This window comes from Emys orbicularis, chromosome 7 (assembly GCF_028017835.1).
Source record: "Emys orbicularis isolate rEmyOrb1 chromosome 7, rEmyOrb1.hap1, whole genome shotgun sequence".
Classification (NCBI taxonomy): Eukaryota; Metazoa; Chordata; order Testudines; family Emydidae; genus Emys; species Emys orbicularis.
The window spans coordinates 77,206,113-77,229,101 of record NC_088689.1 but is presented as its reverse complement, the minus strand read 5'-3'; the positions used below and the strand labels follow the sequence as shown (position 1 = coordinate 77,229,101).

Here is a 22,989-nt window from a genome sequence, read left to right as displayed (position 1 = left end):
TAGTTGTAAGTTACAAACATGCAACATAAACAGGGACACTTAAAAATATATGACTTTATCTTGGATTAAACTAAAAGAATTTTAAGAATCTAATTTTCTTCTCGCTTTAAGGCCATTTGTTTGCTCTTTGCAAATCACTCAGCTTAGACAATGGAATTTGACAGATCTGTTTCACTTCCAGACTCATACCAGACTACCATGTTATTACAGATGGACTTGAACATACACCTCCCCAGTGCTGTGAACTCAGCCAAAGAAAGGCTTTAATTGGCCATTCATCAAACACATCTCTTTCCCTATCTAGACCTGTTTGTTAAAGAAAGGAGTTAAAAACAAACAAACTTAAGATCTGGGGCTCAACTAAGTACAACACAGATCCCGTTGATAAGGAGATTGTAGTTGTGCATTGCAAAGTCCAGATGTTGACCCAGTGGTGCCAAAAAGAGTGGCACCTTCAGCTACTCGTCCTTACCAGATCCAGTAATTTCCTGGATTACAGCTGCAGCTGATTTTTCCCCTTTCCTTGTTGAGAGGATGGAAACTGCTAGCTTTAGTGCTCACACCCTCACACACATTGTCCCATACAATCTTGAATCTAAAAATTCTTTACCCAGTGAAAAGTGAAGCCTGATATTTAGAAAATTTGGGGGAGTTTCTAAAACTTTTGTTAAAGGATTCCTTTTTCATGTTTTAGGGTTTGTTTTTAAAATGCTCATGCCGTAAGAGTTCAAACCCATGGGTACATATGGATAACAACTGTATGGAAAGAGTATCCCTGCACATGGAAGTTAGTGGAAAAGTGTCTGTCTGTAGGTTTCTGTGGAAATCATCTACAAAGACCACTTTGAACAATCAGTAGGTGGGGAAGAGGGTTTGCTTTTAAACCAAATGTAGACTATAGATCAGATCATAGCAAAGGGAATCTGACAGTCACATGGAGAACACAGTAACTGCTTACCTTCAGATTCTAAAATTTCTTGTAGCACCAGGAATGAAGCAGATTGCCTGGGTGGTTCCTTTGGGTCTTCAGTCTCCTGGAGCATCTTGTAAACCTCAGACTCCTTGTCTATGACAAGGTTATTGGAGGGCTGGTTATGTTGCTCCAAACTGGGGAGAATATTAAAAAAAAATGCTTGATAAATGACCTATAATTAAAACAATCCACTGCCACAATCTGTAAATACTATAATCTGAGAACAAACACCCCCATATGCAAACATATAGCATACAACAATAGCGATAGAGACTATGTTTGCACAAGTAAAGTGCAATCCTAGTGAGATGAACACCATGGCTTCCCAGTGGAAAACACTATTTTTAGAGGATTTCCACTGTTTCACTCTCTCTCTCTCTCACACCCACACTTCTCAAGTATACTTTGCAATTCAATGTAAGAAATTTAAAAAGGTACTTTCCAGGAAATAACAGTTCTGCTGAAATTTAAAAAGGCCCATTGTGCCATAAAGAATGAATTGTGCTGCTCTTGGAGCAGGCCCAGCTCCTGTTGTTTAAGAAGAGCGATCTGGCTTGGTTCTTAGCACAACTAGAGCTGGAGACAGAGTGTGTTTAGTGCAGGCAATAGGGAGCAAGTGGGGCTTAATATAATGAAAGCTGAGTTTCAACTTCAACTGCAGAGGGGTGACTCACTGCTTGTTCCTGCTCTGGGAATGCGGGGGGACCAATGCTACAATTCAGCAAAACACTTAAAAATGTGCTTAACTTGAATAGGGGAATTTGTATTCCATTCCTAATATTACTTACGCATATCAATATTGATTAGCTTCTATTAATAATTCTCTAATTAAAAAATCCTTTGCATTATAGGCCTTGGCTACACTGGCAATTCACAGCGCTGCACTCGCTGCGCTCAGGGGGGGTGTTTTTTCACACCCCTGAGCGCAGCGAGTGCAGCGCTGTAAAGCGCCAGTGTAATCAGCGCCTGCAGCGCTGCACGCTCCCTCGCAGCGCTGCAAGCTATTCCCCTCGGAGAGGTGGAGTACTTGCAGCGCTGCGAGAGAGCTCTTGCAGCGCTGGAAACCGCGAGTGTAGCCAAGGCCATAGAGAGACCTGGTCCTGCAGACCTTACTCCTAAGAGTGACAGCTGCAGTTTCAAGCTCAAAGTGCTTTTTAAAAAATGGGTATCAATATTTCCGTTTTACAGATAGGGTAACTGAGGCACAGAGCACTTCAGCAATTTGCCTAAGCTCACAGAGCAGGTCAGTGGCAGAGTCAGGAATACTGTTCCACCTCCTGCCCCCAAGCTGCTGCTTTAAGGGCTGGATCTCCATTGTCTACCTAGACATTTTTTTTGCCTTTTGTGGTGAGAGTGATTAGCAATCTCAGTTTAATGGTTTTGGTTTTGAAGTGTAAATGTAGCACCTCAGAATATAAGCCATCTCTCTGTGGATACATTTGTGCTAGTTGAAGCATCCTAAACGAATGCAGCTGGAAACATTACCCAAATTGGATTAGGGGCAAATGTCTTCTTTAAAAAAATGGGACACTGAAGAATGAGTGTCGTCTGCCTACAAAGTTAAATAATATACAATGAGACATAAGTGGTTTGCTAGGTTCAGCCTATAAAAACACCATTGTCGCATATAGTAAGTGCAGGCACTTGTAAACAAGCATCCTGAAATTGAGATGAATTTGTAGAGAGAAATCTTTTTGATGATGAAGCAACTGCATATTTTCCATGCTGTTTTGTAATCAAGTCATCTAGGGGTTAGCCTGCACAATAAACACCCCAAGTGCCAGAGGTAAATGGATGGCAAATGTTATAATGCACTTTTTCATGAAATAATCTCAAAAAATGTTCCCATCTATGGTAAAATATTCTGGAGTGAAAGCATTGTACTCTTTCAAGCAATATACACATACATTCAAGCGTCTAGAATATGAATCTCAATGACCTGAAACTCTTAGCAGAAACAGGATCAAGTCCCGATGTCTTTTACATAGGAAATTCCCTGGATTATCCTAAATTAATCCATGCCCCCCCATTACATTCTTATACCCTGGTGTTCTCCCATCACCTTTTCTACTCTCAAAATAATGGGCTGACGCCCACTGTTAGTCTTTCAATCACAATACTAAGGATATTTAATCCATGTACATTGAAAAGAAAATGCTAAAAATTGTCTTATGGAGCATTATAAACAGACACACAACATTTCAAACAAATAAGTATTGTGACAATGTGCATAATGTACATGTCAGACCTTCCACATTTTTAGCACTTAGTGATCCATTTTTTAGAAAATGAGACTGTGAAGACAGACCAAAAAAAAAAAAAAAAAAAATCTTTCATGAAATTGTTCAATCGCTCATATCTTGAGGAAGGCACATATACTAATGTTATTAATACAAAGTGATAGAACTGGCTTAAAAGTAAGAGTCTGTGGGGACAGATAATTGGCAGAAGACAACTCTGACATCCTTCAGTGGAGTTAATCATTCCAAAAGGAGAGCAGAGGAACCTTGCTAATTCATAGTAGTGACCAGGAGACCCACTGTTGAATTACTGAGTTTTGCAAATTAGCAAGAAACCAACACCACAGTAATAAAACCCACAAAGAGACAGCCTCACTTAGTGTATTTTGGCAAGTGTAATTTCGCTTTTATTTTACTGTAGTACATTTTGTAAAGGTAACGAAGGTCTTCGAGATTGGGCGATAGGGAATTCTAATGCCACAGGCACTGAAATTTTGCATAGAATATGGTGGAGCCCCACTTGGGTTCTTTTGTCAGCATTATCAGGGTCTGGAGTAGCAAGGAGAAGTAGTGATGTTTACTGTTCCTGAGGTAAAGCATATCAATTACAAGTTGTAACACTGAAATGCTTTGCTCCTTGTAGTTCACTAACTGCACTGCATTGTTATAAAGTGGTGGCTATCTGGGATTTCGTGGCTGTTATATTGCAAAACTTGGCCACATGGATCTCTGCAGTGACTGTTGGGTGAAAACTCAGATCCTCCTGCTCCAAAAGCATATGGTCCTTAACACTAGATCTAAAAGGACTGTTAGCAGTATAGAAGCTATGAAACAAAGCTCTGAAGTTCTAATTTTGTCCAGCAAAGGAGGGTGGGATTCATACACAGTAGCCAGTTCATAGCACTGTAAGCTGAAATAGACACAAACTAACTAATAATCTAAGAATGTAGCGCTGCAGCTGATTTCCTAACCAGCTCCTGTGAAAGGAATTGGCTTCTTAGCTGTTCTGCAAGATGCTTAAAGTGGTTTAAGCTTTGCTTTTCTCTGCCCACTTTGATTTTAATTTCATCATCTGAAAACCAATTGTGCTGAATGTTGTTGACTGTGATTTCATATAACTCAATACAGATCCTGACCTGCTGTGCTAGTGCCAGTTAGCATCAGGGAATCACAGCGCTAAACTGCCTACCATCAGTACAGGTTAATACAATGCAGATATATTTATATTGCTTTCTGTAGATCTCAAAGCACTTTATAAAGGAGGTAAGCATCATTACCCTTACAGATGGAGAAACTGAGGCACAGGGCGGTGAAGTGACTTAATGAAAAATCACCCAGCAATCCAATGGCACAGTTGGGAATAGAACCCAGGTCTCTTGAATGCCAGTCCAATGCTCTACTAGGTCACCCTGCCTCCAAATTAGTAGGTGTCACCTGCCTGGGAAGTGAACACTGGGGAGGAGGAGCCTGTTCTTGCCAGAAATTGGACTAACTCAGGCTACATAGCCTGTTCCTTCAATACACACATACACCCACCAGTGATATGTGAAATGAAAGCTCACAGGACACTTACCAGCTGGCAGTGCCTTCCAGTCACTACCAAATTAGGGATTCGGGAATGAAATGTTACCAGTCTGGTGCTTTAAACAGCAACCCCACTCACCCTTCCACTGAAGAAGTCAAGTCAGTACAAGACCATTTTTCAAGTAATCAAATCTTGTACGTTTTACCAGTGTGTGTGTGTGTGTGTGTGTGTGTGTGTAAAGCAGCAGAGGAGAGTGGCAGATTGATTTGGTACATTTCGGTGCTTTGCATTGTGCACAGCAAAGAAATGCAATGCAGAGAAAGCGTCTGTGATGAGAACATCATGCACTAAGTTTTCATTCAGAAAGGTGACACATAAAACCTTGGATTCTTGGTGACAGGTTGACACTGTGAGCAATGGACAAATAACAAGTCACTTGTGGAGATGAAGCCGTGGATGCACATGTGCGCCGAGTAAGCCACGCACGCAGCAGGCAAGGTTACCTGGGAAAAGCAGGGCTAACGGAAGAGATCTGCCCTTGTAAAGTATCCAGGATGTTTCTCTGGGAATAGAGCTGCAAGGGGGAATTAAATTGCACGTGCACCACTTTGAGTCCCGGCACCTCCACTTCCACAGGGCTGTTGGGGCAGATCTGAGCGGCTTGCTTTAGCTGTTCGGGCCCCACTCGCACTTGGCTTGGGATGGAGGAGGTGCTGTGCCTCCTTTGCAATGGAGGCAAGGAGGTGTGCGGCTGGAGAGGATTATAGACAGTTGCAAAAGGTGCCTGGAACCCAGGAGGCAATAAACGGCTAGAGGCAGGAAAGGGTTACAAGGGAGGTTGGGTATTTTTTTTTTTTAGGGTTGCAGAGTTGAGAGGAAAACACAGAGGGGGGAAGGAAGGAAGGAAGAAGTTAATGGAGGACTAAACCAAATTCCCAAGCAATTCTGAAATGAGTACTTCAAATCAGGCATTCCTTTCACTAGAAGGATCCACCATACAAAGATCAGCTCTATGGTAAAGCTTCTGGCTAATGTTGATGTGCTGGCTGAGCACAAAGGGTATGCAGTCAGGAGGTGTGACTGAGTGCACAGAAGCATGTCTGAGCTAGTTTTAATCTAGTTAGATCAGGTATGCCTACATGAACTGCAGTCCCACCTCCAGACTGCAATGCAGACCACCCAAAGGATACAGTGTAGCAGGAGGAACTAGATGCTAAGTCCCTCCCCTCACCCACCCCCGTCACCATAAGGCAATTCTTTTGTAAAGATCTGGAAACCAAGTATAGCGGTTGCAGTTTCTCTGGCCAGACTCTGCATCGCTTACACCAGTGTAAATCTAGAGGAAATGTGCTGGGCTGGACAATTTCAATTACGTTCCTCTGGAATAACACTGGCACACGGATCTGGTCTCTTGAGTTCAGAGAAAGATGCTCTGGATGGGGGCTGGGGGCTGTGCATTATAGATCACGTGATGTTAGATGAACATGGTGCCAGCCCCACTTCGAAGTCTGAACCATTGAAAAACAAGCCACAGAGCATCAGTCACTATTGTCTGGGGTTTGGACAGGCGTAGGCCCCATTAAAGCAGCTTTGCAGTAGCTGTTAATTCAATTCTAAAAGGACACCTGTTTGGTAAAAATAACAGGAGTACTTGTGGCACCTTAGAGACTAACAAATTTATTAGAGCATAAGCTTTCGTGGGCTACAACCCACTTCTTCGGATGCATATAGAGTGAAACATATATTGAGGAGATATATATACACACATACAGAGAGCATGAACAGGTGGGAGTTGTCTTACCAAGTCTGAGAGGCCAATTAAGTAAGAGAGGGGAAAAAAAAAAAAAAAAAAAAAAACTTTTGAAGTGATAATCAAGATAGCCCAGTACAGACAGTTTGATAAGAAGCAAGTGTGAGAATACTTACAAGGGGAGATAGATTCAATGTTTGTAATGGCTCAGCCATTCCCAATCCCTATTTAGCCCTGAGTTGATTGTGTCTAGTTTGCATATCAATTCCAGCTAGTTGGAGTCTGTTTTTGAAGTTTTTCTGTTTTAAGATAGCCACCCGCAGGTCTGTCAAAGAATGGCCAGACAGGTTAAAGTGTTCTCCCACTGGTTTTTGAGTATTATGGTTCCTGATGTCAGATTTGTGTCCATTAATTCTTTTGCGTAGAGACTGTCCGGTTTGGCCTTGACAGTCTCTACGCAAAAGAATTAATGGACACAAATCTGACATCAGGAACCATAATACTCAAAAACCAGTGGGAGAACACTTTAACCTGTCTGGCCATTCTTTGACAGACCTGCGGGTGGCTATCTTAAAACAGAAAAACTTCAAAAACAGACTCCAAGGAGAGACTGCTGAGCTGGAATTGATATGCAAACTAGACACAATCAACTCAGGGCTAAATAGGGATTGGGAATGGCTGAGCCATTACAAACATTGAATCTATCTCCCCTTGTAAGTATTCTCACACTTGCTTCTTATCAAACTGTCTGTACTGGGCTATCTTGATTATCACTTCAAAAGTTTTTTTTTTTTTTTTTTTTTTTTTCTCTTACTTAATTGGCCTCTCAGACTTGGTAAGACAACTCCCACCTGTTCATGCTCTCTGTATGTGTGTATATATATCTCCTCAATATATGTTTCACTCTATATGCATCCGAAGAAGTGGGTTGTAGCCCACGAAAGCTTATGCTCTAATAAATTTGTTAGTCTCTAAGGTGCCACAAGTACTCCTGTTATTTTTGAGGATATAGACTAACACGGCTGCTACTCTGAAACCTGTTTGGTAAACAAAATCCTGCTAGGCTTTAGCAGCTATTTACAATCTCTGCCCACCCACTGCCACCTGCCCTCTTTCCAGGGAGGGAGGGGGGAGTGACAGCCCCATGGGGCTCACTGACACCAGCCTTCTCTCAGGGGAAGTGAAAGGCAAAAATAACCCTTGGGGGCAGGGAAGCCAAAACGTTGACGGCATTGTCCTGACCTTATCAGGGTGGCTACGAGCTAGCATAAGCACATATGGAGCCATGTTTTCAGACTAGTATTAAAAGGTCTCGATTTCTGCAGGCACAAACAACTGTGACCACAATTGAAGTTCCTAGACCTCTCCCTTTTGACTGCACCTGCAAGTCAGGGATTTAGAGGACTAGCACCTAAAGCACAGGCATAAAACTGCACCTTTGAAAGCAGAGGCCAGTATCTTCAGATTGTGATGGCCTCTGTTGTGTTTGTGCAGCACCTAGCACCACGACGTCCTGGTCCATGACTAGTGGTTCTAAGCACTAGGGTAATACAAATAACACCGAAGTGCTCTGACTTCTTGTTATTATCATTATCTCCATTTTACAGATGTGGAAACTGGGACGTCGGGAGGCTAAGTGAGCGACTTGCTCAAGGTCAGAGAGGAAGCCAGTATCAGAGCCAAGAACAGAGCCCAGCAGGTTCCTGGCTCCCAGACCTGTGCTCACATCATCGGACATACTCGGGTTTGTTTCTAGCACTTCAGCCTAGAAGCAGGCTAGTTTTTTTGGTGAAGTGAGAGTTACTTGGCAAGGGTCAGATGCAAACACAAACCCACCCCCATGGCTGTTCTGCTTGGATTGCTGTCGAGGTAGAGTATGTTTTCAGACTTGCAATCTCAACCATGTAACAGGTTGAGCAGAAGAGAAACAACTGCCCAGAGCTCTTTGCAATTCTTTAAAATCCAAAGAAAAGGGCAGTTTAATAAAAACTCCAAGCCTTGACATTGTCCCTGTAACATTTCAAAGCTCTCTCTGAAAAGGGGCTGCTCTTTCCTCCGTACCACACTGTACCCTTCCAGCACTGCTTGTAAAGCCAGAAGAAAAAAGACTAATTGTACAAAGTGCTGATAATAAAGCATTGGGCACCTGTTTCGGTCAGAGGGTGATTTTAAGGGCTGGTATGTCATGCTGAACGCACGCTGAAACTGCGCTGGTCTCTGGCAAACAAAAACACACAATTGTTAATTTCACCTTTGCACCTTGCAGAATATTCCCTGCCCCCACAAGCCATGCCCCCCTGGACCGCATCCAGTCTCACCCCTGCTAGCTGCACTCCTTCCAAAAGCCTGAAAGAGAATTGTCCCATGTTAAAGAATGGTTATGCTCGCAATGAGTTTATAACAAAGCTCACTCCATGACAACAGACATCCCACCAAGGAGGGGGCAGGGAGAGAGAAGTGGGAAAACTACTTACGGCTTGCTGGGGTCCTGGGCATCACCAGATGACTTAGACTCCACAGCACTGTTGAAGGTCTGGATGTTTTCTGAGGAGTACAGGCCTGCGGGGCTGTTGTACTGGGCAGTGATCACTTTGGGGGCAGTGCTGGAAGCGGTGGCAGCAGTGAATGGCATAGCACTCCGGTTGTGTGCGCTTCCTATGTGCCTTATTTCCTGCATGCAAGGGAGCAAAGGCAATGTCAGAAGTGTCTGACATGCAGGTGGGAAGTGCCAGGGCAGCCCGATGAACATGCAGCACGAGGACAGCTCTGCGTAACCAGAGAAGCACTCTCCCCAAATCCACCCAGCTGCGACCCTACACTCGACAGAGCTCTCAGCAGCCTGAAGATCTTCGCGCTACGAGCATCCCTATCCACAACTGCTCGCTCTGCTTGACAGAGAAAGAGTCCATAAAGCAGACATTAGGCGTCAGCGACGACAGATCACTGGAAAGACGGGGCTGGGGCACACCTATCAGAGCTATTGTCTCGAGCTGTCGGCAAACTTCACTGGATCCACTGAATTCAGTCTCAAGCTTTTTTATTTTTATTTTTTTTATTAATGGAATGGTTTGATTCTGGAGCACAAGTTGGCACAACCACCTTCTCACTGAGCCCCCTGTAAGCCAGCCCTGGGAGCAGGACTGTTCAGATTTATCATGTGGCTGGGCTTCCATTCAGATCTAATGTAGGCTGACATTTTCAAACGTGACTAGTGGATTTGGGGGGGGGGGGGGGCGTCCAACCTCTCATACCTTCAAGAGGCCTGATTTTCAGAGGATGGGTGCTCAGCGCTATCCAAAAGTCAGGCCTGGTTAAGGTATCTCAAGTTGGGCATTGAAAAATTGAGGCATTCAAAAAATTACTAGCCACTTCTGAAAAGATCCCCTCCTATTCTCGCCGACATAAAGCAGAGAAATGGAAAGGCATTAAAAATTCTTGCATGTGGTTCCCGAGTAACAAATACCCATAGGTTAGTTATCAAGACAGTGGATTTCACCTGCTACAAGGCTGTGTGTCCCATTTAATTCAGTCAGTCTTCCAATCTGAGCCTCCAATCAATTTGATCAAAAACTCCGGAACCAAAATTCCTTAGTATTTATTTAATCAAGATAAAGAATGGAAGGTTTTTGTGTTTTTTTAAATAGTCCACTGTCATCTTGCCTTTCAATAGCACTTTTCATCCAAAGCACTTAATGCTGGATAAGTCTGAACCTCATCTACAGGCCCAGAAATGGGGAGTAGAGAGGTAAGTGACAGGACAAGAACACAGAGCTAACTGGTGCCAGGCCAGCCCATTCCCAGGCCCTCTGGACTAGCCATTAGATTATGCTGCCTCAGGCAGATATTACAGGACAGTTAGAATCACTGGCTATAGAAAGTTGCTATTTAATAAGAAAAGGACAAAATTCTGAAGACGAGACATGCTCAAGGAAGATTCTTCTGAAGAAGAGACTGCTGCAGCTACAAATGGAATTATTCACATATTGCTTTTGACATAAACACTGTTAAATGCTATGCAAGTTAGGACATGACGCCAGCTGGGCACGTGAACATTAAGGCCTTGTCTACACTACAAAGTTTTGTTGGCAAAAGCTGCCTTTTGCCGACAAAACAGGGCAGGTGTAAACACTGCAAAGCTACTATTGGCGGAAAAACTCTGCTGTTTTGCCAACAAAATAAAACCACCTCAACGGGAGGCATAGAGCTTTTTGCAGCAAACCTTAAGAGTCATAGCATCAGTGTAGACGCTGCTGTTTGTTTTGTTGACATAACTGGCTTCCACCAGTACCCCACAATGCCCATCATGACCGCTCTGCTCATAGGCGCCGACTTCCCCTCTTCCCCACGGGTGCTCGATCCCCCCACCCACCCCCACTCCACCTCTTCCATGAGGCCCCCCCACCCCGCCTCTTCCCACCTCTTCCCCGCCCCCATTCCAACCCCTTCCCCAAATCCCCACCTCCTCCCCCTGAGCGCACCACGTTCCCGCTCCTCTCCCCTCCCCCTGCCCGGAGCGCGCTAACACTGCCAAACAGCTGTTTGGCGGTGGCTGGGAGAGAAACGCTGGGAGGTAGGAGGAGGAGTGGGAATGCGGTGCCGGGGAGGAGGAGGTGGATCGGGGCGGGGAGGGGAGCTTGGCTGACGGTGGGTGCAGAGCACCCACTAATTTTTCCCAGTGGGTGCTCCAGCCTGAGAACACCCATGGAGTTGGCACCTATGGCTCTGCTCACAGTTTTGATCTCTGCTGCCCTGCAGTCATGCACCCGCCCCTCCCCTTTCAAAGCTCTGGGAAGTGTCTGACAGTATCTGACAACCAGCTGCTGCTATGCTCCAGGAACAAAGAGCAAATCATTAACATGGAATGCTCCTGTTCTGCCCTGCACTAGGAATACAGTGGCAGGCAGACTGCTGCTGCAAGGTGTGTGTGGGGTGGGGGGTGGGGACTGCTGTGCTGCTTTGACATTCCTCAGCAAGGACTCCCCCACCCCAAGACACACCACTCTCCTCTCCCTCCACCCACACACTTCAGTTGAAAAGTGGCTGACAATCTAGCAGGATGCCCATGGAACAATGGGATTGAGAAACCTGTATCATGTGACGCTGTACCTGCCCACTGAGGCATTGCAAACCCTTCCTAAAGCATCCTGCAGCCAATTGCACAGTGAGATAACTACCCACAGTGCACTGCTCTCTGTGTCAATGCAAGAGCTGTTAGTGTGGATGCCTGCTCTAGATCTTTCAAATTTGTGATGACCCCTGTTCTATTGTGAAGGGTCTCAGGCCTAAGTGACACAATATTAACCAGAGGCCTCATCACCATCTTAGCTTCTTGGGTCTACAGTCCCTTACCCCAATTAACACAGCACTCCTTCTGTACATCTCAGAACCTTAAAGCAATGCTACCGGTTTGACTGGTACAGAATAAACCACCCATTTCAAAAGGACAAACAAATTCCCCACAAAATGTTCATTTTAATGTTCAGTAACATTTCTAGATTTCCTTAGCCAGCTGGCTGCTGTCCCCAAACTGACAGAGTCAATTGGAAATGCTCCCATTCATGAGTCACTAGAAACCAATGAGGTAGTCATGTGTGGGCTAGAAAGAGGAGCTTTCACATGTCATCTCCAACTGGAGTGTCTGGGCATTAGGCCTGTAGGTTTCCCACACACTGATGAAAGACCGACCCCTACAATATGAAGTTAATGTCCCATTTATCCAGCAGTGTTCAAGCCTTTTGTTCAAATCTTATTTCAAGCACAATGATGACACTGCTCTTCTGCCCATAAAGATAGTCTTTCCCATGGCAGAGACTGTGGATGGTAGCAAGAAATGAGAGTGACCACTCTGTCAATTACCCAAGGGAAGAATCAATATTCTTACCCCAGGAAAGAATTGGCCCAATGCAATTATTACAGGGCCCCCCCCACAGCTTTCCTGTGTTTCTCTGCAGAAAACGGCACCAAAGCAAAGGGAAGCCATGCTGGGGGGTGGGGGGGCACTGAGCGAGAAGAGGCAGGGGGGGAGAAAGGGGAGATGGAATGTGAGAGGGAGGGGAGGTGGGGGGGAGGAGAATGAAAGGGGATAGGGGAGTCGGGAGCCCGGCATGCGGCGTCCCCTCAGCAGCAGCTGGGGCTCCCCCATTAAGCAGGCCCATTGAACCCTCACCCTGACAAGCCCTACCCCCCAACATCTGTACCCCTCTGACGAGCCCCCCACCCCCAGACCCCCACCCCACTGGTTCCCAACCAGCTGCACCTGGACCCCCACTCCATCAACCCCCACTTCCCCAGCACCCAGACCCTCCCACTGTGTCCCCCACACCCAGCCCCGCCCCACCTCCCCACACCCAGTCCCCCCCGAGCCCCAACCACCTTCACTCGTAGAGTCCTATTGCCCCTGCACCCGGAACCCCCCCAACGAGACCCTGTGTATCTAGATTCTCCACTGAGCCACCCGCACCCAGATTGCCGCACCCAGAACCTCTCACCCCATACCTGGATCCCCCCACACTAAGCCGATCCACACTTGGATCCTGCTGGGCTGAGCCTGCCCACCCACCCACATCTGGTACACAAGGAATAGGAAATTCTGAGGGGTTATGTCACACAGGGAAAATAAAGGGACTGAGGAGCAGGATTCTTCTTCCCTACAGTCAAAGCTTCCATTCTCCCACCTCCTCCCGCCACCCCGTTCTCCTTTCCAAGTGAAGCCAAAAGCTGTACTAGGAGGGGCAAGGGTCCTTGCTACCACTCCTCCTTCAGCAGCATTCGAAGAGATACTGCTGCCTCCCCGCTGTGCTTGTGGGGGGCAGGCGTGCTGCCCCAAGCAAGGCAGGAAAGCTGCTGAAATCCCATTTCAGGTCTCAGTGTTGTCAATTCTCCTGATTTTAGGGTCTTGCGATATTTGGTGCTTCTTACAACCCCAGCTGGTGGAGTCATGGGGCTACATGAGACTCTCTGTTTTTATTTAAAAAGTAAGTTTCTAGCCCTTGTTGTTGGAGAGAAAAGCTTGAAAATCTGACCCCCTCCTCTGCCACAAAGGCTCCAAACTCAGGGGGCAAATGAGAACACAGAATTTTTAAGATCTCCTGGTATTTTTAAACTAATCTCATGATTTTTGAACTGGATTTTTGAACTGAACTGGATACTGCACCTAGATATCTGCTCCAAGAGAAGAATATTAACATTTCTTGGTGTCCATTGTTTATCTGCTCTACATTAGAGATGGGTCTAAGTCCAAATCTCAGATCCAATGAGCTTTAGGTTTATTGAGAGGAGTTGTTCAGATCTGGAACCAAACTTCTCAGCTCAAACCCATCCCTCCCAGCACACACCATGCTAGCTTTGCATCTCTGCCTTTAAGAGCACAGTTCACAGAAGTATGTTTAAGCCAAAGATTTAGCAACTTCAAAAACAAAGTTATTGCAGCCAACTCTCTCACTGATTCCCAGTGCACAGACCAATCTGTCTGAGCTCCCATCTCTCTCTGAGATCCACGGGATGTGTCACGGCTCTTGGGGATTAGAGTGTCTTCACATAGCCGTACTCTTTTCTCATCCTTCCAAAAGCTTTTCTCATGTTTTGAAAGCAGAGTAGAAATTTGGAAGATTTTTTTGATGAGAGGGAGGCAAGGGGACAAAGCTGTCTGACCAGCTTCCCACATCCTCTCTCTCTCTGACTTTCCTAAAGCATTCCATACCTATGTAGTAATGCTGCCTAAACAAAGAAAAACAGGAGGTCACCAAAAGCCAACAAAGTTCAGCCATCTCCAACTGGAGATGGTTACGTTATAGACTATTGCTTCACACAGACTGCTAGTACACCCACACGGCCTTATCAAAGGTCATATCAACAACACACCCACTCTCTATACTTTGTGGCTTCTAAATCTCCATGGAGACAAATATACAAAATGGAAACAATTACATCACCCCATAGGATGTGAGCAGCACTGCCTAAGGAAACCTCGGGAAAGTTGATACATGTGGCTGACTGTTTCAGCCATCACCTGAATGCTGCTATTCACTCTCAGAAGTAACTAGAACATGTTTCTGAAGGTTATGTCTTATTTAAGACAAAACAAAAATCACTGTTCCGTTGTTAAGTTTACACAATTTTTGGTTAAAGGAGCCTTAAACCTTAAATTAACCTTAAACCTGAATCTTCCACTTAGATTTTTTGGGGATGTTCTAATATTTTTGCCTCAAAGTAGGAAGAGAGGATCCTTTGGGAAATGGGCCAGATCACCTGGAAATGACTGCAGTTTAGAACACTCTCGAAGCTGCTCTCACAGCCCATTTTATCTGCTTATTATTATTTGAATACAGACGCACCTAAAAGTGCAAACTGAGATCAGAGCCCCACTGTGCTGGCACTTCACAAACATAGTAAGAGACAGACCCTGCCCCAAAGAGCATGCACTCTAAATAGACAAGACAAAGGATGGGGGAAAGGAAGTATTATTCCCCATTTTATAGATTGGGAAACTGAGGCACAAAGCAACTACGTGACTTGCCCAAGATCATCCATGGAGTCTATGGCAGGGCCAGGAATTTAACCCAGATTTTCCCGGTTCCAACTCAGTACCTTAACCAGCAAGTCATCCTTCCTCTCCTATTTGGATCCCTATGAAACAGGGAAATGAAGCACAGAGGGCAATATGCAAGGTCTTGGAAAAAATTTTGAAGGAGAAAGTAGTTAAGGACCTTGAGGTCAATGGCAATTGGGACAAATTACAACATGGTTTTACGAAAGGCAGATCGTGCCACACCAACCTGATCTCCTTCTTTGAGAAAGTAACAGATTTTTTAGATAAAGGAAATGCGGTGGATCTAATATACCTCGATTTCAGTAAAGCGTTTGATACGGTACCGCATGATTGGTTAAATTGAAAAAGATGGGGATCGATATGAAAATCCAGAGGTGGATAAAGAACTGGTTAAAGGGGAGACTGCAGCGGGTCGTACTGAAAGGTGAACTGTCAGGTTGGAGGGAGGTGACCAGTGGAGTTCCTCAAGGTTCGGTTTTGGGTCCGATTTTATTTAATCTATTTATTACTGACCTCGGAACCGAATGTAGAAGTGGGCTGATAAAGTTTGCGGATGACACAAAGTTGGGAGGTATTGCCAATTCGGAGAAGGATCGGGATATCCTGCAGGGAGACTTGGATGACCTGGTAAACTGGAGTAATAGTAATAGGATGAAATTTAATAGTGAGAAGTGTAAGGTGATGCATTTAGGGATGACTAACAAGAATTTTAGTTATAAGCTGGGGACACATCGGTTGGAAGTAACGGAGGAGGAGAAGGACCTCGGAGTCCTGGTTGATCGCAGGATGACTATGAGTCAGCAATGTGACGTGGCCGTGAAAAAAGCTAATGCGGTCTTGGGATGCATTAGGCGAGGTATTTCTAGTAGGGATAAGGAGGTGCTGCTTCCGTTATACAAGGCACTGGTGAGACCTCATTTGGAGTACTGCGTGCAGTTCTGGTCTCCCATGTTTAAAAAGGATGAACTCAAACTGGAACGGGTACAGAGAAGGGCCACTAGGATGATCCGAGGAATGGAAAACCTGTCGTATGAAAGGAGACTCGAGGAGCTCGGTTTGTTTACCCTAACCAAAAGGAGGCTGAGGGGGGATAGGATTGCTCTCTTTAAATATATCAGAGGGATAAATACCAGGGAGGGAGAGGAATTATTTCAGCTCAGTACCAATGTGGACACGAGAACAAATGGATATAAACTGGCCGTCGGGAAGTTTAGGCTTGAAATTAGACGACGGTTTCTAACCGTCAGAGGGGTGAAGTTCTGGAACAGCCTTCCGAGGGAAGCAGTGGAGGCGGAAGACCTCTCTGGCTTTAAGATTAAGCTTGATAAGTTTATGGAGGGGATGGTTTGATGGGATAACGTGATTTTAGTCAATAGGTCAATAACATGCCATCGCTGGTAATTACTATCAATGGTCAATGTGGGTCTGGCTGGAGAAACTTGCCCGCATGCTCGGGGTTCTGCTGATCGCCATATTTGGGGTCGGGAAGGAATTTTCCTCCAGGGTAGATTGGCAGAGGCCCTGGAGGTTTTTCGCCTTCCTCCGCAGCATGGGGCAGGGGTCGCTTGCTGGAGGATTCTCTGCAACTTGAAGTCTTTAAATCATGATTTGGGGACTTCAACAGCTGAGTCAAGGGAGAGAATTATTCCAGGAGTGGGTGGGTCAGCTTTTGTGGCCTGCATCATCAAGACTAGATGATCATAATGGTCCCTTCTGACCTTAAAGTCTATGAGTCTATGGTGGTTTTGTCCTTTCCACTGGGGGGGAAAAAAGGGTAACTCAAGTGGAAACAGATGCTGAATGTGACACCCTTAAGATTTGGGTGAGAAGCACAAGTGAAATAATTGAGCAAATACACCAGTCATTTCCTTCCTCCAAAGTTAACAGTCACACCCAACACAGAACTACATCAGCTAGCTGACCCATCGCTACTGGAGGGTTACAGGCTTTTTTAGTAAAAGCTGATTTTATCATCACTCTACGATGTGATACATATGCTACCACAGCCATAACTCTCTAGCTAAACATCCCACAGTCCTAGCTATTCATTTGAATGATTGCTCTCTGTACATCCTAAGGCTGGACCTCTTGGAGACAATGAGAATCTTCTTCAAGGAGTTTTGGATCAGTCCCTAAATGAACCACATATAGTTGTGTATGTAATATGGGACCAAAACTAGTAATTCTGTTCAGTATATGGCCCCCACACTCATATGAACAAGTACTATGCTTCTGGCAGAGCAAAAAGCCACCCCAAAACACATGCTATCTATTCTGCAAGTGAATAAATGAAAGTTCTATATCTAACTATTGCTAAGAATAATTTACTCATTATTTTTAATTATGAGTAAGCTATAATGATAGTTGCTTCTAAGATTCTGCATGTCCAACAAAAACATTTACTCACCCAACAAAAGTAAAATATAATAACTTGTACAATGATGTTGGTAAAAAGTTAAATCATCATTTTATTAGGCCTATGCTGGTAAAATTCTTGAAAGTTTTGCAAGGCTGGCATAGACAGCATGATCTGCTCAGGGTATGATGATGGATAAAAAACCCCATTTGCAACAGGCAAGATCATGAAGTCTAATTTGCTATTCTATACACAGAGCCCCCAAGTTAGCCAACCTGGCATGTTTGCTACATTTCCAGGAGAAATTAGCACTCAAGTTGACATTGCAGTCACACAGTGTCTACGTTGCAAAGTATCACTTGCAGCAGTCATTGAATGGGGTACGGACAAAACCCCCTAGGGTTTATTAAAAGCGGGTGTTATTCATGTCATTATTCTCTTTTTCTTGGCAGACTGGCTCGAGACATTTAAAGAGGCACTGGCAAAGCTGGCAAGCTCAGTGGGCTCTTCCGATTATGGGTTGGATTGCAGAACTCTTCCCTCACTGTGCCAGTTTGTCCTGCTCGCATACTAAAGGAGAGAGGGTGATTTATCCAGTGCCTCAATTTGTTAAGACTGCTGCAGCTGGCTCCACTTTTAAACAGGCTCTAAGAGGAGAGTGATGACAAACCTGATGTGAAGATTAAGCCTAGAGACACTGGAAGTAACCCTTTAATCCAGGGATGTCCATATTTTGCCAGGACGTATCTAGTGGGGTCCCACAGCTGTCTGTCCTAAATCAGGTACTATTCAATATTTTCATTAATGACTTGGATAATGGAGTGAAGAGTATGCTTATAAAACTTGCAGATGACACCAAGCTGGGAGGGGTTGCAAGCACTTTGGAGGACAGGATTAGAATTCAAAGTAACCTTGATAAATTGGAGAATTAATTGGTCTGAAATCAACAAGATGAAGTTCAATATGGACACATGCAAAATACTTTACTTAGAGAGGAAAAATCAAATGCACACATACAAAATGGGGAATAACTGGCTAGGCAGTAGTACCACTGAAAAGGATCTGGTGGTTAGAGTGGATCAAAAGTTGAAGCTGAGCCAAAAATGTGATGCTGTTGCAAAAAAGACAAATATTCTTGGGTGTATTAACAGGAGTGTTTTATGTAAGACATGGGAGGTAATTGTTCTGCTCTACTCAGCACTTGTGAGGCCTCAAGATGGGAGTATCGTGTCCAATTCTGAGTACCAAACTTCAGCAAAGATGTGGACAAATTTGAGGGAGTCCAGGGGAGAGCAACAAAAATGAATAAAGGTTTAGAAAACCTGACCTGTGAGGAAAGGTTAAAAAAATGTTCATGTTTAATCTTGAGAAGAGAAGACTGAGGGGGGATCTGATAACAGTCTTCAAATATGGTAAGGGCTGTCAAAGAGGACAGGAATCAATTGTTCTCAATGTCCACTGAAGGTAGGAAAAGAAGAAAGCAGCAAGAGAGATTTAGGTTGGAACATAGAAAACGCTTTCTAACTTTACTATAAGGTTAGTTAAGCTCTGTAACAAGGGAGGTTGTGGAATCCCCATCACTGGAGGTTTTTAAGAATAGGTTAGACCTACCACCTGTGAGGGATAGTCTGGTATACTTGGCCCTGCCTCAATGACCTCTCCTGATCCCTTCCAGCCCTCCATGTCTTGGAGAGCTGCATCAGCAGGCAGTTGGTAGCTGAGGGCTGAAAATCAAAGGGGCACACCCATAATGTTTGCTTTCACTTAGAGCTTTCTTTATAAGCCAATAGAAACTGCTTGCCTGAGTTCTTAAGCAATAAAAACCTGCAGTTGAACTTGGATCAACTCTTTTGTCCTGTGCTTACAGGAACAAGAGAGCTGAAGGCTGCACCTCAGGACTACACTGTCCCTATTCTGTCTATTCAGGGGTTTATACTGTGCTCATCACCAGAGTTCCTGAGAACCCCTTGGTCTGCCCCTGCTTTAAACTGAAAAGAATCCACACCTCTAGGCATTTTTAAGTGATTTACAAAACAGAGAGAGATTGGTGGCAAAACAACTATGGCCTTGGCTACACTCGCGGATTCACAGTGCTGCCGCGGCAGCGCTGTGAAGCACGAGTGTAGTCGCACCGCCAGCGCTGCGAGAGCTCTCTCGCAGCGCTGCAAGTACTCCACCTCTCCGAGGGGAATAGCTTGCAGCGCTGCAGGCGCTGATTACACTGGCGCTTTACAGCGCTGCACTCGCTGCGCTCAGGGGGGGTGTTTTTTCACACCCCTGAGCGCAGCAAGTGCAGCGCTGTGAATTGCCAGTGTAGTCAAGGCCTATGTAGGTAAATTCAACAGCCAGTATAAGCTCAGCAACAGTTCTCGCATAGCCTTGGATTTAACTCTTGCTTCATTTAAGAGAGGAAGCATTAGCCAAGCACTGGGGTTATCCTTGCTTTTACAGAAGTGCTGGGGGATCTTTAGTACTTCGAGGGTCATGTCTGCCCACTTCTTCCAAAGGATGGAGTTTATACAATATTCTATAGTGCTGCAATGCAGTGTCAGAGCATGCTACGAGACTAGCCCTAGCCAAGGTGGCCAAGTCACAAGCTCCAGCTCTGAACTTCTCCAGTGTTTGGAGGTAGAAAAGCGTGAATCCAGGTGGTTTGGGCCCCAACTCTCCATAACTCACAGGCTAGAAACCCACCAGAGAACCCAGAGCCATAATGTCCACCTCTAATAATAATAATAATTAATGGAGATATCCCATCTCCTAGAACTGGAAGGGACCTTGAAAGGTCATCAAGTCCAGCCCCCTGCCTTCACTAGCAGGACCAAGTACTGATTTTGCCCCAGATCCCCAAGTGGCCCCCTCAAGGATTGAACTCACAACCCTGGGTTTAGCAGGCCAATGCTCAAACCACTGAGCTATCCCTCCCCCTCCCACCTCTGCCTTATCCCCTCCCAACCTACCAGCTTGTGTGGCTTGCTGTAGCTTTACTTGTCTCAGCCACTTGAGGAGTTGACTGGGAGAAGTGCTACAGCAAGTTCTGTTGATCAGCTGCTAGCCTACCATGAATACTGATCCCCCCAACCTGGCATGGAACAGGGAAAAAAGATGAGATCCAGGACAGTTCCTGGGCAAACAGCTCCAAGTTACTGCATCAAGATGGTCTTATTCTATACGAAGGCTCGTTTTGTGGTACAAGTTTACCACATAAATGTAGCAGGACAAATTAGTATTTTACTGGTTACACAATGAACTATTCTCACATTCTAATTTTGCTAGAAAAAAAACTCAAACATGGTAAGTTCTAGGACCAGATTCTGATCCATTATATTAGTGCAAATCCAGAGCAACTCCTCTGATTTCACTGCAGTTACTCCACATTTACACACGTGTAACCATCTGAATTTGGCTCAAAAAATTCTTTGGGGATTGGACACAAGGAGCTATGTGAAACCGGGCCTCTGCTAACAGAGCCAAATCACAGCCAAAGGCAGAGGCTGAAAATAACAATGGGAAATTTTGTTTTTAAAGCTGTCAACCCCCAAGGTTTATTTGTATCTCCTGGCATGAAACAAAACAAAGGCTTCTCCTCCCCGCCACAAATGGACAGTGATGCAAAATGGGCACATTATCTTTGTGTAGGATGGGTTATAAACACTTAGGCCTAGATCCTCCAAGACATTTAGGCTTCTAGCTTCCAATGATTTCCACAGAAGTTAGGAGCCAAAATACATTTGAGGATCGGGCCTTCATATATTAAGTCTGGCCCCACTTAGTGCACTTTACCACGCTAATAAAGGGGGAAAGGCACTAATGGGAGTTGGATGTCTACATCCCATTGACTTCCAAAGGAACCTCACTGCCTTTGTCCCCTAAAAATGACTGAAATTGAATTGAAACAGGCCACTAGCATGCTTCAAAACCCGTGTCCTCAAATGGACTATGCACACCACAAAGGAACTGAAAGGGTGGCACTCCCCCATCTCCAAAGCTTTCCCATTAGTCAGTATCCCTGCATTTTTAGCATAAATGAGTCATTGTGAGAATGAATCATTTGTCTCCCACCCTGCCTTGGGGCCTCTCTTATCTAGGAAAGCCAACAAGCTTAGCAATGGTTAAGATTAAAGTGCTCAAACTATTATTTATGGCCTATATTCTGTTGCACCCGCTGTGTGATAGGCACTGTTCACATATACACATAGTCCCTGCCCCAAACAGCTCACCATTGGCAAGTCATTTAGATAAGTTCTTCAGGGCAGCACCTAGAGAAGGGGTGGGCAAACTTTCTGGCCTAAGGGGCATATCTGGGTATGGAAATTGTATGGGGGCCATGCATGCTCACGAAATTGGGGATTGGGGTGCAGGAGGGGGTGAGGGCTCTGGGGTGGGGCTGGGGATGAAGGGTTGGGGGTGCAGGAGGATGCTCTTGGCTGGGACCATGGGGTTTGAGGGCAGGAGGGGGATCAGGGCTGGGGCAGGGGGTTGGGGCACAGGAGGGGGTCAGGGGTGCAAGCTCCGAGCGGTGCTTACCTCAAGCAGCTCCCAGAAGCAGCGGCATATCCCCCATCCAGCTCCTACACGGAGGCGCGGCCAGGCAGCTCTGCACACCGCCCCATCCACGGATGCCGCCCCTGCAGCTCCCATTGGCTGCGGTTCCTGGCCAATGGGAGCTGCAGGGACGGCGCTTGGGGCGGGGGCTGCGTGCGGAGCCCCCTGGCTGCCCCTACACATAGGAGCCAGAGCGGGAACATGCCGCTGCTTCCAGGAGCCACGTGGAGCGGGGCAAGCCCCCAATCCCGTTCCCTGGCAGGAGCTCGAGGGCCGGCTTAAAATGTCTGGAGGGCTGGATGCAGCCCCCAGGCCGTAGTTTGCCCACCCCGACCTACAGCAATTCTGAGGCTATAGAATGATGTCTGGGACCTAACAACATTCCAGGCTACGCCATGTTCCAAAGCCAGCCTGAGGCTGCTAGCTCCTTGAGGCAGGGCCTGTCTCTCTCACTAGACCAGAAGAATGCCTAGCACATCATGGGCAGTACGGCAAAAAATGAGTACAAAGAGAACACAAGGCTCTTTCCAAACCCAGCTCATCATGCACCACATCAAGCCTCGTTAAGAGCTCAGCTGGGCCACAGCAGAGTTCAGAATAAGGACTAGCTCACTCTCCCTCACAGATTTCAGAGTAGCAGCCGTGTTAGTCTGTATCCGCAAAAAGAACAGGAGTACTTGTGGCACCTTAGAGACTAACAAATTTATTAGAGCATAAGCTTTCGTGGGCTACAGCATATGCATCCGAAGAAGTGGGCTGTAGCCCACGAAAGCTTATGCTCTAATAAATTTGTTAGTCTCTAAGGTGCCACAAGTACTCCTGTTCTCCCTCACAGAGATCACAGAATCATAGAATATCAGGGTTGGAAGGGACCTCAGGAGGTCATCTAGTCCAACTCCCTGCTCAAGGCAGGACCATCCACAACTAAATCATCCCAGCCAGGGCTTTGTCAAGCCGGACCTTAAAAACCTAGCACTATCACAGCTAGTCTGCTCGCTCTTTGAAGATTTGAGGCCACTGTTCCCACTGAAATCAGCTGGAGCTAGAGGTGC

General features: G+C 45.6%; 1 protein-coding gene across 4 annotated transcripts in view; it reads right to left on the bottom strand.

Moving 5' to 3' along the window:
- The window catches only part of PDLIM1 (PDZ and LIM domain 1), a 99,837-nt gene that overhangs the window by 8,049 nt on the left and 68,799 nt on the right, over positions 1-22,989 (bottom strand). Inside the window, exons 1-4 of one of the 4 annotated variants that reach the window (XM_065407514.1) lie at positions 8,963-8,999; positions 8,635-8,705; positions 5,242-5,547; positions 959-1,107 (exon numbers count right to left, since the gene is read on the bottom strand). In XM_065407514.1, coding sequence (XP_065263586.1) covers positions 959-1,107; positions 5,242-5,547; positions 8,635-8,675 — 496 coding nt within the window. In that variant the 5' untranslated portion in view covers positions 8,676-8,705; positions 8,963-8,999. Of the gene's footprint in view, positions 1-958; positions 1,108-5,241; positions 5,548-8,634; positions 8,706-8,962; positions 9,160-22,989 lie in introns of those variants that run through there. The other 3 variants (XM_065407515.1, XM_065407516.1, XM_065407513.1) reach the window with 3 other exon arrangements.